We start from the raw sequence: 16,138 nt of genomic DNA on the forward strand, positions 1-16,138 counted from the left end.
GACCAATCTAAATATAGTTATACTTGCTCATATATTGAAAATTATCCCCCTCCCCCTGCCCTTCAGCAGAAGTTAAAAACAGTTTAAATAAACAGGAAGTTGTAGCAAAATGCTTTTTGAGCTTTATTTTCTTCTGTTATCTTTTGGTATACTGCAGTTCCTTAAAATACATGGTTGCTTAATATGTAGGGATAGAGCATCTAAATCTAGAGAGGCATAGTAGAACAGTTGACAGATCATCTTTATATAGGGAGGCATGGTAGACCGGTTGATAGATCATCTGTATATAGGGAGGCATGGTAGATCGTTGATAGAGCATCTGTATATAGGGAGGCATGGTAGACCAGTTGATAGATCATCTCTATATAGGGAGGCATGGTAGATCGGTTGATAGATCATCTCTATATAGGGAGGCATGGTAGATCATTTGATGGAGCATCTGTATATAGGCAGGCATGGTAGATCGGTTGGTAGATCATCTTTTTATAGGGAGGCATGGTAGACCGTTTGATAGATCATGTTTATATATTGAGGCATGGTAGATCGGTTGATAGATCATCTTTATATAGGGAAGCATGGTAGACCGGTTGATAGATCATCTCTAATTAGGGAGGCATGGTAGATCGGTTGATAGAGCATCTGTATATAGGGAGGTATGGTAGATCATTTGATGGAGCATCTGTATATAGAGAGATATGGTAGATCATTTGATGGAGCATCTGTATATAGGGAGGTATGGTAGATCATTTGATGGAGCATCTGTATATAGGGAGGTATGGTAGATCATTTGATGGAGCATCTGTATATAGGGAGGCATGGTAGATCATTTGATAGAGCATCTGTATATAGGAAGGCATGGTAGATCATTTGATAGATCATATGTATATAGGGAGGCATGGTAGATCATTTGATAGAGCATCTGTATATAGGGAGGTATGGTAGATCATTTAATAGATCATCTGTATATAGGGAAGCATGGTAGACCGGTTGATAGATCATCTGTATATAGGGAAGCATGGTAGATCATTTAATAGATCATCTGTATATAGGGAAGCATGGTAGACCGGTTGATAGATCATCTCTAATTAGGGAGGCATGGTAGATTGGTTGATAGAGCATCTGTATATAGGGAGGCATGGTAGATCGTTGATAGAGCATCTGTATATAGGGAGGCATGGTAGACCAGTTGATAGATCATCTCTATATAGGGAGGCATGGTAGATCATTTGATGGAGCATCTGTATATAGGAAGGCATGGTAGATCGGTTGATAGATCATCTGTATATAGGGAGGCATGGTAGATCATTTAATAGATCATATGTATATAGGGAGGCATGGTAGATCAGTTGCTAGAGCATCTAAATCTAGGGAGGCATGGTAGATCATTTGATAGAGCATCTGTATATAGGGAGGTATGGTAGATCATTTGATGGAGCATCTGTATATAGGGAGGCGTGGTAGATCGGTTGATGGAGCATCTGTATATAGGCAGGCATGGTAGATCATTTGATAGAGCGTCTGTATATAGGCAGGCATGGTAGATCATTTGATGGAGCATCTGTATATAGGGAGGCATGGTAGATCATTTGATGGAGCATCTGTATATAGGCAGGCATGGTAGATCGGTTGATAGATCATCTCTATATAGGGAGGCATGGTAGATCATTTAATAGAGCATCTGTATATAGGGAGGCATGGTAGATCATTTGATAGAGCATCTGTATATAGGGAGGCATGGTAGATCATTTGATAGAGCATCTGTATATAGGGAGGTATGGTAGATCATTTAATAGAGCATCTGTATATAGGGAGGCATGGTAGATCGGTTGCTAGAACATCTGTATATAGGGAGGCATGGTAGATCATTTGATAGAACATCTCTATATAAGGAGGTATGGGTAGATCATTTAATAGAGCATCTGTATATAGGCAGTCATGGTGGATTGGTTGCTAGAGTATCTAAATCTAGGGAAGCATGGTAGATCGGTTGCTAGAGTATCTAAATCTAGGGCAGCATGGTAGATCGGTTGCTAGAGTATCTAAATCTAGGGAGGCATGGTAGATTGGTTGCTAGAGTATCTAAATCTAGGGCGGCATGGTAGATTGGTTGATATGGAATCTGTATATAGGGAGGTATGAAAAAGTCATTGACCAAAGGTAAGGTCATCGACCAAGGGAAAAGTCATTGACCAAGGTAAATGTCGTTGACAAAGGGAAATGTCATTGACCAAAGGTAAGGTCACTGACTAAGGTAAATGTCGTTGACCAAGGGAAATGTCATTGACCAAAGGTAAGGTAATTGAACAAGGGAAATGTCGAGCAATACTGATATACTTGATCACACTTTTTCTTCACCATTTGTTTAATCCTCTGCCATATTGAAAAAGCATAAAGACACATGTTTGTCTCGTCACTCAGTAATGTTTGAAGAACCTTACAATTTGATATTTGATTTGGGATGAAGTTTTATGTTAAGAAGAATGATGTCTGGTTTGAGGTTTACGAATTCCTGGAAGATTTATTGAATTATGGCCTATTTTTTACTTTTAACTTTTTTTTTTCAAATTCATTTCCTGTCTTAGCTTTTGAAGGACTTCATAGATTGAAATCAAATTTTATGTGAGGATTTATGTTAAAAATATTTAGATTTTGGTGTTATGGTCTTTGTTTGGCTTAGTACTTCTTCTGGATAAATTGCACGGAATTGGTAGAAGTATGTATGGCCTGTGAACACATTTATAGTTTCTTTTGACTTTTACATGTATATAGGAGCCACACATGCAGATATTCCAAATACACAGAGACAAGCTGACACATGTTGCTGGTAAAATAAATTTTGATGTGAATTTTGTATAATATTTGGTACACTATTTAATGTGCAACATTGTGAAATATTTTGATATACCCTTCAAATTAGTGGAATGTTTTCGTTTAGTGTAAATGATGTATTTATTTTATTCATATTAGGTTCATTGTCATTAAATCCAAATGTCACCATTGGTGTTTTGAAAGCACTTATATTTTGCCTCCAGAGAATCCTGTGTGGTAATACCACATGATACGTGTTTTAGTCAGATGGAATGTATTTTGGTGGCATACACTGGTGTGCAACATGCATCACTTGAGTGAACATGTCAGACTTCACTCCATATTTTAAGAATCAGTCTTGTGATTTCTCTGTTAAGTAGACTTTACTGGAAGTAGACCATTTTGATGAAGGAAAAATGAATCTTGAGCTTCCTTTTTGGTTTGCCATGCTCAGTTCCTGTGCTCTCTGTTTACAGTCTTACATGGATAGTCATATCAACATTTGAGTTGTCATTAAAAGACTTCTTATGGTTGGTCCTAATGATAATGGTGGTGCTTTGACCATCAGTAAAAATGCCAACATGTATCCAGGTACTCTGTTACCTGTGCATTGATAATAACCTGGGTAATACAATTAGCCAATGGTTACCCATTTACCGTATAGAAGTTTTCTGCTAGTGCTTGTAGAGGCAGCACTCACTTTGTGTTCAAGTTGACAATCCATTTGATTGAGCTTCAAATGCATGTACGTTTCCAGTGCCAAGCAGAGGTTTGCCTCATCCAGTAAATAAATGACCCTAATCTATACCTTGTTTTCCCATGTGACAACTCTTTGATTTGAGCAGCGAATGTGGTACAGTGGCAAATAACAGAGGGTGGTTATTTGATCATGGCGCACAACTTACATGTGTTCAGGTACAACCTTTGATAGATTTCACAAATTGTTTGATCAAAAGTGTTACAAAGCTCAAGCTCAGTCTTTAAACCAGCATCTGCAGATGACTGAGTCCAAGGAAAAGGAATCAGGTGATATTTATGGGAACTAGACCACGATGATTTACTAGACGATGATGTAGGAATTTCTGAACTGTATCAGAAATTGGGGATGAGTTATTGGACTTTGTACCAGATTACATTAGATAGTGATATTTTTAGAATACTGTGAATTAAAAGAAAATGTTGACTTAACTTCAGGTTTGTACACAATTAATGAAATTTCCCTATGGTTGGGTACCTGGGTAACTGATTGTTAGGATCAGTGGGTACTAGGGAAAGAGGTTTTGTAAAATTTTGACAGCTTTAACCTCCAATATAGCTGACATAATGGCCATTATGAAAATCTTGTTTTGTTGTTCTTCCTTGATTGATGGTCATATCAACATTGGATTTTCAGCAAAAAATGTCTTATGATCTCGATTTGATCCTAAGTGAAATTGGTGGTAATCTTAAATATAGCATTGTGTCTAGTTATTACTAAATGAAATTGGTGGTAATCTTAAATATAGCATTGTGTCTAGTTATAACTAAATGAAATTGGTGGTATCTTAAATATAGCATCATGTCTAGTTTTTGCTAAATGAAATTGACATTAATCATAAATATAGCATTGTGTCTAGTTAATACTAAACGAAATTGGTGGTAATCTTAAATATAGCATTGTGTCTAGTTATTACTAAATGAAATTGACTAATCATAAATATAGCATTGTGTCTAGTTAACAGTAAATGAAATTGGTGGTAATCTTAAATATAGCATTGTCTCTAGTTATTACTAAATGAAATTGATAGTAATCTTAAATATAGCATTGTATCTAGTTACTACTAAATGAAATTAACAGTAACCTTAAATATAGCATTGTGTCTAGTTATTACTAAATGAAATTCCCGGGTTCTTCCTCCACCATTAATACTGGCCGCCATGTATAGCCTATTGTGTGCTGAAAAATGGCGTTAAACCCTACAACAACAACAACAACAACAACTAAATGAAATTGGTGGTAATCTTAAATATAGCATTGTGTCTAATTATTACTAAATGAAACTGGTGGTAATCTTAAATATAGGCATTGTGTCTAGTTATTACTAAATGAAACTGGTGGTAATCTTAAATATAGCATTGTGTCTAGTTATTGCTAAATGTAATTGGTGGTTATCTTAAATATAGCATTGTGTCTAGTTATTACTAAATGAAACTGGTGGTAATCTTAAATATAGCATTGTGTCTAGTTATTGCTAAATGTAATTGGTGGTAATCTTAAATATAGCATTGTGTCTAGTTATTGCTAAATGTAATTGGTGGTTATCTTAAATATAGCATTGTGTCTAGTTATTACTAAATGAAACTGGTGGTAATCTTAAATATAGCATTGTGTCTAATTATTGCTAAATGTAATTGGTGGTAATCTTAAATATAGCATTGTGTCTAGTTATTACTAAATGAAACTGGTGGTAATCTTAAATATAGGCATTGTGTCTAGATATTACTAAATGAAACTGGTGGTAATCTTAAATATAGCATTGTGTCTAGTTATTATTAAATGAAACTGGTGGTAATCTTAAATATAGCATTGTCTCTAGTTATTACTAAATGAAATTGATAGTAATCTTAAATATAGCATTGTATCTAGTTACTACTAAATGAAATTAACAGTAACCTTAAATATAGCATTGTGTCTAGTTATTACTAAATGAAATTCCCGGGTTCTTCCTCCACCATTAATACTGGCCGCCATGTATAGCCTATTGTGTGCTGAAAAATGGCGTTAAACCCTACAACAACAACAACAACAACAACTAAATGAAATTGGTGGTAATCTTAAATATAGCATTGTGTCTAATTATTACTAAATGAAACTGGTGGTAATCTTAAATATAGGCATTGTGTCTAGTTATTACTAAATGAAACTGGTGGTAATCTTAAATATAGCATTGTGTCTAGTTATTGCTAAATGTAATTGGTGGTTATCTTAAATATAGCATTGTGTCTAGTTATTACTAAATGAAACTGGTGGTAATCTTAAATATAGCATTGTGTCTAGTTATTGCTAAATGTAATTGGTGGTAATCTTAAATATAGCATTGTGTCTAGTTATTGCTAAATGTAATTGGTGGTTATCTTAAATATAGCATTGTGTCTAGTTATTACTAAATGAAACTGGTGGTAATCTTAAATATAGCATTGTGTCTAATTATTGCTAAATGTAATTGGTGGTAATCTTAAATATAGCATTGTGTCTAGTTATTACTAAATGAAACTGGTGGTAATCTTAAATATAGGCATTGTGTCTAGATATTACTAAATGAAACTGGTGGTAATCTTAAATATAGCATTGTGTCTAGTTATTATTAAATGAAACTGGTGGTAATCTTAAATATAGCATTGTGTCTAGTTATTACTAAATGAAACTGGTGGTAATCTTAAATATAGGCATTGTGTCTAGTTATTACTAAATGAAACTGGTGGTAATCTTAAATATAGCATTGTGTCTAGTTATTATTAAATGAAACTGGTGGTAATCTTAAATATAGGCATTGTGTCTAGTTATTACTAAATGAAACTGATGGTAATCTTAAATATAGCATTGTGTCTAGTTATTACTAAATGAAATTAACGGTAATCTTAAATATAGCATTGTGTCTAGTTATTACTAAATGAAATTAACAGTAATCTTAAATATAGCATTGTGTCTAGTTATTACTAAATGAAACTGGTGCTGCTCTGACTTCCAGTATGGCTGCTATAGTGGTCATCATGAAAGTGTTATTGTTGATTGATTGATGGCCATGGAGTTGTCAACAGAAGATTTCTTATGATGTCTGGTTGGTTCTAAATGAAATGGGTGCCAACTTACACCATGACAGTCATCTTGACAATGAATGAATGGTCATGTTGACATGGTTTTTAAACAAACGACTTAGTTTTGATGTCTAGTTTGTACCACATGATAATGGTACTGATCTTACATTCAATATTACCACTGTGGTGCTATTTTAAAAGTCTTATCTTGGATCCCAGGAAATTATTTTTGGCCGGTTGAGCCTGGTTTCATTTGAAGAACTCTTGTTTTTGTTGTGCATTGATCTTTTTGTGACGTGCCTGACTACATGAACATTAAGATGTTATGTAAAATATGGACCACTTCTGTTGCTTCATGGACAGTTTTATAATCAACTTGTTTTTCATGAAAGTCTCATTTAATCTAGTGGACAATTGATTTTGCTTCAGAGACTGTATGTATACTTTTCTTTCAGGACAACAAGTTGAAAGAAAAACCGTTAATGGCTAACCGGTTGAAGGAAGCACCTTCATTAGCAGTTGAAGCAGTGCACGTCAAAAGCAACCCCATTCTAGATGGGGTGACAGTCAAGGGATATGACTTTAACAAGGGAGTGGATTATGAAGCATTGTTAAAGACTTATCACAGATGTGGATTTCAGGCTACAAATTTTGGCAAGGCAGTTGAAGAGATCAACAGAATGGTAGGTTCACAATACAGTAGAACCCATCTTGAAAGACCACACCTTCAGCTTAAAAAATCATGGGCTCATTAGACAGGTGTTCTGTTATAACAGGTCATGACATTAATCAGGAAGTGTCTGCATTGACAATCTGGTCTCTCAATACAGGTTTTAATGTACTGTGAGTGGATATCATTTGCATGCATCTATCAGGAGTCTCGCTGATTATGGATAGATACTTTAAAACTTTTTTATATGCCCTCCAATATTAGGTTGTATTGTACATCCCTCTGTACACATGTCTGTTATTGGGATCATTTTGGCGCAGTAACTCTAGTTGTTCACCATGCTACAGTTATAGCTTTTAAAAAAATTCCCCAGGAATTATCCTGGCTATTTAATTAATTCATCTGATGAGGCACATAGTTACTACTTTTAGAGCAGTGTAATCCCTGTTATTTGCTGTTTATTTCACAATGACAACCATTAGTGTTAAAGGTTTCTAAAATGATAAGGAACAACATTTATTAACTTGAAGTTTTAAAGTTGCAAATTGCACATGCACAAGTATATACTTAAAATTCATTTCAAGTAAATTCTTTAATATTTGTCTTGATTCAATCCCCTCCTTGTTTGTGGCGTAGTCTCCATTCTCTGTTACCTGTTACCATAAATAATTGGTATCACTAACAATAGTAGCAAAATTTATGGCCTAATAAAATTAGTAAGGTTATTGCTCCAATGATGATAATACTTGAAACTGTAGTAGAGAATGATTCCAAAAGGAAATCACAATAATTTCTCATAAATTGATTCAAATGTTAATTTAAATTCTCTGGTTAAATATAAAAAAAAAATTTTATGGAGAAATTATGTAAAAGATGTTTAGATCAATATGCTTATCATAGTAGAGAAGCAATGTCTCTGGATTTACATTTTTCCTTGTGATCTTATGTAAATTGTTGTCACATTAACCCACCAAGACATCAGTATTCTTAATACCTTGTTTATACTGTTTTGTCCTGTAATTTTTGTCACAGTTTTTCAATAGTTGGCCAAGATATTATATAGGACTGGCTGTATTTAATGAGAAAAATGAAGTTTACGGATTTGAACAAAGTCTAAGTAATTTATTGTGGTTTTTTTTGGTAAATTTAGGTTGGACAAATTTGAAAAGCTCCTACTCCCTAGGAATCAAATTTGATTGAAATATGCAGATTTGTTTTTATTTTATACACATTCCCTGATCACATTAATGCTTGAAATATAAGCCCTACTACCCCTGAACTCAGTTCTCCCAAAGAGGAAAATTCTTCCTGTCGGTATGTGCAAAGGGGAACAACTCTTGGTCTTGCCTCTTTCCTTCACTAAGGTGGCACTAGTTTTAAGCTTTTTGCTCAGAATCCATTGGAAATGCTAATTTCATCCATCCATTGAGGATTTTGTTATTTTGGATATATTATTCTACAGGTATTATACATTTTTTAATTTTGACAATTATGTGAATTTTTTGACTTACAGGGATTTTCTGTCATTGTTGACTGTGGTATCATTGTGTTGTAGTTCATGATTGTGCACACTATTTATTTATCAACACTTTGAGATTACTAACAAGCTAATGTCAAGGATAAAATGTGCACCACTTCCAACTACCATCTCTCCAGTCGACCTTCCGGACCTGTTTGCAAATTTCTTCCATGACAAAGTACAAACCATTAGAGATAAGCTTGACAATATAATTTCATTTGACTCATTGTCACCATACAGTTGGGATACAGAATTTCAGCGGCAACCATTAGCAGCATTTGAACCTGTCTCTATGGATTTAGTACGTACAGTTGTGATGAAGAGTGCACCAAAGTCATGTGAACTTGATCCAATTCCATCACTGCTGCTTGAGTGCTTAGATCCAGTATTGCCTTCACTAACTGATGTTATTAATACATTTCTCTCATCCGGTGAATTCCCATCATTTTTCAAAACTGCCATTGTAAAGCCTCTGCTGAAGAAATCAACACTCGACCATAACGATTTAGAGAACTACCACCCAGATTCTAATCTCCCATTCACATAAAAAATCTTAGAAAAAGTTGTTCTGTCCCAGCTTGTATCTCATCTGAATTTAAACAGTCTTTTTAGCAATGTACAATCTGCTTATCACCCTTGCCACAGTACTGAAACTACTCTTCTGAAAGTAGTTAATGACATTCTTTCTGCTCTGGATAGCGAAAAGATTACAGTCCTCACCCACCATGATTTGTCTGCAGCATTTGACACAATAGACCATGATATATTCACCGTCTCCAGCATATATTTGGCATTCATGATACAGCCTTACTGTGGTTCAAGTCCTACTTGGTCAACAGGATACAAATTGTATCTGCAAATGGAATACACTCAAGCCCAGTTGATCTATGTTGTGGTATTCCACAGGGGTCTGTTCTTGGACCTCTTCTCTTCATTCTATACACTCAGCCGCTCTCAAGTGTCATAGATCGTCATCATCCAGTGTCTCACCAATTGTATGCTGATGACACCCAAATATACAAATCTAGCCACCCAACTGAAGTTGATGCTACCATCCAAGGCGTAGAGAAGTGCATTTCTGATGTGAAATCATGGATGACACATAACAAGCTGCAGATGAATGATGATAAAACTGAGGCCATTCTGATCACAACACAAAGAATTTGTCATTCACATCCTTTACCTCCAACAATAAATATCAGCAACACCAACATTTAATTCACGCAGTCAGTACAAAACCTAGGTGTTACTCTGGACAGCACTCTCACATTACACCAACATGTCATGAACATATGCAAGGCTGCATATCTTGAGCTGAGATGCGTCAGCTCATTTGCAAATATCTTTCAGTTGATGCCACTAAAACACTTGTGTGTTCATTAGTACTTTCAAGACTGGACTATTGTAACTCGGTTCTGTCTGGTTCATCTCAATATCTACTCCAGAAAGTTCAAAACACAGCTGCTCGGATCATCCATAGAGTACCATGATCAGAGCACACCTCCCCGCTGCTCTTTACCCCACACTGGCTATCCATTTGATCCAGAATCAAACACAAAATTTGTTCTCTGTGCTATGTTTCACTAACGGACTCCAGCCCAACATATCTATCCGACCTCACCCATGTGTACACACCAGCAAGATACTTATGCTCCTCTTCTGACAATCGTATACTCATTATTCCCACTATGAAAACAAAGTCATATGGACAATGTTCTTTTGCATACCAGGGCCCAGCAACGTGGAACGAATTGCCAACTGAACATAGACACAAAGACACAGTGATCCCATTCAAGAGTGCTCTTAAAACTTACCTATTTCGACTGCAAGAACAAACTTAAAGACCTTATAATGTTTTCTATCTTAAATATTTTCAGCATGTTTTTTATGTTTTCTGATTTCATGGAGTTTGTGTTTTGTAATCATATCATTATATGCTTTTTTATGTTATAGATGTTGTCTAATGTTGTAAAGTGCTTAGAGCTTCTAAAGATTAGGTGCTATACAAAATCCTTTTTATTATTATTATTATGGGGTAGGGGTCCACCTCACCTCAAAGATATGGAGAAATTATGACTTCTTCATCTCAATCATCTATGCCGACTCTGGACTTACAGGTGTAAATCAGTGACCCAGGCAATTCCAAAACCTTTTTTCTGAAAGTCATACCAGCGTTAATTTTTTCCCATTTCTAATGAAATTTTACTGTTGGAGTAGGTAAACAATGCACTTTTACAGCAAGGGATAAGGATACTCGTTTGGAATCCACAATCTCCAGCATTTGACACAGATATTTTCTGGTTAGAAAGACCAATTGCAAGCTCAGACTAAATCAACAAAATCAATTCATAATCCCATTGAAATTCAAATGGAGGTGGTAACATCAGTCTGCCTTTCCATCTGTCCAAAAGAATTTCTATCAGTATTTATCTGACAGACATGTGCTGTACTCATAGAAATTCCATTGGTTTGCATACAGAGGGAATTGTTTTTTTGTGCTAATTCTTTCGGCTTGAACACAAGTTCTTGGGCCTTTATGAAACTAATCAACTGTGTTGTCACCTTGTTCTGTACAACTTCAGCTACTTCCACAGTGCCATATTTGAACAACATCCTGCAAGTTAAGTTAAATTCTTGTCAAGGCAAAAAATGATCTCATATCCCTTTGAAATCCTCTCAGCTTTCTGATCACTTTGGAAATGCCCAATTTTTGTCCATCCCAGCAGTTTTTGTACATCTGGGTATGGAATTTCTCACTCACCCCAACCTTGTATGTCTATCTCACCTTTGGGTAGTTGGAATCATTGAGTTTATGGAGTCCACTTCCAACAAGAAATTGATTGCAGCCAGGGAGTTTTTGCAACTCTTTAGATTGTTTAATACAGAAATGGATTTCATCTCGCTGGGCTGCCACTAAATATGCCCTTTGTAGATGGCCTTTCTGTCTCAGTGGTACCCCTTTTCAATGCCACTCAATTACATCAGCATAACAAGTGAGATAGTGTCAAGGTTGCCTCACAACAGGAATATCTCTGGAACAACCCCAACCAGACGTGACAGTATATGGATCTAAGTACCCATGGTTGTGGAGCCCTTCATTTTCCTGGGGTTGGATATTGTCAGTTGGGAAATGGATGTGGAAGATACAAGTCTTCACATCGGTCTCTTAAAGGTGGAAGCTGTCATCCAAGCTTTTCAATTTTGACATGACTGTCTTCATGGCAAGGTTGTACTCATCCTGTCAGACAACTTTTTTGGTAGAGACATACCTGCTCAAATAGCATGGTGCCAAATCACCCGAACTCTGCATTCTGGAGTGGGAGTTCCATTATTGATGCATGCATCAAATCAACCTCCAGATCAGACATATTTCCAGCAGACTTGGTGCCTTGGACCACATCCTCCATCCATTCGGTCTTTCGTCAGATTTGCTATGGGGCATCCTATGATTGTACTTTGTTTGACCAGGTGAAATCACAAACTGCCCACCCTCATCTCTTGAATACTTAATCCTGGGACTTGGGCCATCAGTGCCCTTTCAATTCGGAGAGAACTTATATTTCCAACTTTGCCTGTGGAACGCCCCCCAGGTCTTTGTTCTTAAAATGATACAGAAATAGGGAGCCCACCAGCATAATCAATTAACCTGTTGATCTTGAAAAGAATTACATCAGCAAGAATGTCCTCCACTCTAAATGCTTATGGGGGAAGTGGCATGTCTTCAGGAACTGGAGCAAAGGAAGTAACATTATCTATTTGAGTGCCTCAGTCCCACAAGTAGCTGACTTTTTTGGCTGTTCGAGGAGAAAAGTTGGCCCCAATTACTACTATGATATCAGACACTTTCCATCATCATTGCAGAGTCTCTTAGTCATGACAAAAACCTGTAAGAATTGTTGGTCAGCTTAGCTTTGCATTGGCCTAAGTCACACAAACAGTTTACCAAGTGAGTCTTTGCTGGATTCTGACTTGGCTGAATTCAGATAAATTCAAGTAATTCAACAGGACCTCACTGAAACTTTTTTAGGATAAAACCTGTTTCCTGATAGTGTTGGCATCAGCATGCAGAGTCGGTGAGTTACATTTCCTCTCTGTTGAACCAGCCTAACTTAAGTTTCAATCAGGTACTCAGCAAAATCGTTATGATGCAACTTGGTTCATTGCCAAGAATAGGTTGCATTCAGTGGGCAACCAGAATGTCATTGTATGATCTCTCTCTTGGTACTGGCATCTCAAGATGCATTCATACAGTATCTGGTACATGATCTCAGGATGCATTCATACAGTATCTGGTACATGATCTCAAGATGCATTCATACAGTATCTGGTACATGATCTCAAGATGCATTCATACAGTATCTGGTACATGATCTCAAGATGCATTCGTACAGTATCTGGTACATGATCTCAAGATGCATTCATACAGTATCTGGTACATGACTCAAGGTGCATTCATATAGTATCTGGTACATGACTCAAGATGCATTCATAAGTATCTGGTACATGTTCTCAAGATGCATTCATACAGTATCTGGTACATGATCTCAAGATGCAGCCATATAGTACCTGGTACATGACTCAAGATGCATTCATACAGTATCTGGTACATGACTCAAGATGCATTCATACAGTATCTGGTACATGATCTCAAGATGCATTCATACAGTAGCTGGTACATGATCTCAAGATGCATTCGTACAGTATCTGGTACATGATCTCAAGATGCATTCATACAGTATCTGGTACATGATCTCAAGATGCATTCATACAGTATCTTGTACATGACTCAAGATGCATTGATAAGTATCTGGTACATGATCTCAAGATGCATTCATACAGTATCTGGTACATGATCTCAAGATGCATTCGTACAGTATCTGGTACATGACTCAAGATGCATTCATATAGTATCTGGTACTTGATCTCAAGATGCATTCATACAGTATCTGGTACATGATCTCAAGCTTTATCTGACAATTTGTGCTGCCGGTAATGTTTCTACCTGAGACATTGCTGAGGTCATTGGCTGGCAAACACAATCAACCTTCTTGAATTTTTACCAATGAGATTTAGCCCAATTGTGACGCTCTCTGGATCTGGTAGGCCCAATCTCAGTTGCACAGACAACTACCAGACCCATTTGATATCAGCACAACCTCAGGATGAGCACCCTATGCAACTTTTGAAGGATTTGAATGGAAATTTTATTTAGTACGGTTTCATTTATTTCTGTCTTCTAGATGTAATGCATGTTGCTTCTGGTTGTGATGTTTAAAAATTAGAAGAGTAGGTTATCCTTCATATAGGGAATCCAATTTTCCTCCCTTGAAGTTTAACCAGGGTATTGGCAGGTTCCCTCATTCTTATCTCTTCTCCTAACGTTAATTAAATCTGAGAACATATTGGAAAGAGAAAGCAAATTTTTCAGTAAATTATGTTTCTCCGCCAATATTTACCCTATGATATTAATTCACTAGCCTCCCATCCTCCATGCAATGGGAGCATCACATTCACTGTTCCACTAAGCTTCATACTAGCACCACCTGGAGGTGGCAAAGGGAGGTAATGGGCAAGAGTTGTTGCCCTTTGTCTGCTTAATATAGACTGGCAAGACGAATTTGTGTGCTTTGGGAGGTCTAGAATCGTGTGTTAATAGGGCTTATATTCTTAATGTTAATGAGATTTTGTATGTGTTCTAGGAGGGACATAATTTACTGAAATATTTGCATAACTTTATATTTGATATTGAATTCTGGGCAATGACTAAGAAAAATGTAGCAATAACTTTTTCTGGCTCTAGGTCCAGAGGAAGAAATATTATTCATATTAAAGGTCCATGAGGTTGGAACTCTTGCCGCTGAGATGCCAAGAAATGTGTATTTATACATAGCACACTTTGTTCAGCAGAATATTTGTAGTTGCATAGTGAATGATAGTTTGCTTTAACCATTATTTTATTATGTAAATCCATGTTACAGTCTTGTATAATTTCGGCATTGATTTCTTCCCCCATTTTGTTTAGCCCAGGACATGATTTCTGTCTGAAGTTTTATTTAGAATTGAGTTATGTATTGGGACACAATTCATTTTTCTTTCCAGATCACAAAGAAGCATGAGGAAATTCCAGCAGATAAGCAGGATAAGCTGAACTTAAACCCTTGTGGACGAGAAAAGACAAACTGTACAATATTTTTAAGCTACACGTCAAATCTGGTATCATCTGGAGTGAGGGAAGTCATACGTTATCTTGCACAACACAATATGGTGAGTTGCCTTTTGAAATGAGTTCTAAGAAATAGAAGACATGGTTATTTTATAACCTTTTCCCAGACATATTAAAAACATTTCAGTTTTCAAGCAATTTTAAAAATCTTTAATAATATAAGTTTGTTAAGTCTACTTACAGTCTAGTTTACTTAATTGATGTTAAGGACTGTATTGAAAAATTGCAAAACCATAATGGGTAAAGCTTTTACAAGACAGAATGATGCCATGGTTTGTCCATTCTTGCCAAGATGATATCTGCATTGCTCAGGGCCTTGTAAACTTGAACAAGTTTGAAAGCCATAAATAAAGTCATGACAGACTGTAATAAAGGAAAGAGAACAGTGAAATAAGAAATCATATTTGGCTATCAACCAAGCACTTGACCCATTCCAGGTGAATCAGTTATTGCAGATTAGTGGTATTGGTAAGGATAATAATTATTTGTGTTTGTGCCTATGTGTGTTGATGTGTGTACTTATTTGTTGATGTGTGTACCTACTTGTATGTGCTGATGTGTGTACTTGTGTATGCTGATGTGTGTACTTATGTGTGCTGATTTGTGTACTTATATGTACTGATGTGTGTACTTATGTGTGTTGATATATATACTTATGTGTGTTGATATATGTACTTCTGTGTGTTGATATGTGTACTTATGTGTGTTGATGTGTGTACTTATGTGTGCTGATGTGTGTACTTATGTGTGCTGATTTGTGTACTTATATGTACTGATGTGTGTTCTTATGTTTGTTGATATATGTACTTCTGTGTGTTGATGTGTGTACTTATGTATGCTGATATGTATACTTACATCTGCTGATATGTGCAGATGTGTGTACTTATATGAGCTGGTATGTGTACTTATATATGCTGATGTGTGTACTTATATATGCTGATGTGTGTACTTATGTATGCTGATGTGTGTTGATATGTGTACAGCTGTGTGTTGAGATGTATACTTTCTGTGTGTTGATGCATGTACCTATATGTGTACTTACATGTGTGGTGTCTACTTATGTGTGTTGATGTGTGTATTTATGTGTGTTGATATGTGTACTTATGTGTGTTGGTGTGTACAC

At 36.1% G+C, this 16,138-nt stretch overlaps 1 protein-coding gene across 3 annotated transcripts in view; it reads left to right on the forward strand.

Moving 5' to 3' along the window:
• LOC149778301 (deoxyhypusine synthase-like) overlaps nucleotides 1-16,138 on the forward strand; it is a 65,468-nt gene that overhangs the window by 12,331 nt on the left and 36,999 nt on the right. For all 3 annotated transcript variants that reach the window (XM_089939118.1, XM_089939119.1, XM_089939117.1), the window contains 2 exons: nucleotides 7,059-7,286; nucleotides 14,892-15,056. In XM_089939118.1, the coding sequence (XP_089795244.1) occupies nucleotides 7,086-7,286; nucleotides 14,892-15,056 (366 nt within the window). In that variant the 5' untranslated portion in view covers nucleotides 7,059-7,085. The remainder of the gene's footprint in view (nucleotides 1-7,058; nucleotides 7,287-14,891; nucleotides 15,057-16,138) is intronic.

This window comes from Sinohyriopsis cumingii, chromosome 17 (assembly GCF_028554795.1).
Source record: "Sinohyriopsis cumingii isolate HCF-2022 chromosome 17, ASM2855479v2, whole genome shotgun sequence".
Taxonomy (NCBI): domain Eukaryota; kingdom Metazoa; phylum Mollusca; class Bivalvia; order Unionida; family Unionidae; genus Sinohyriopsis; species Sinohyriopsis cumingii.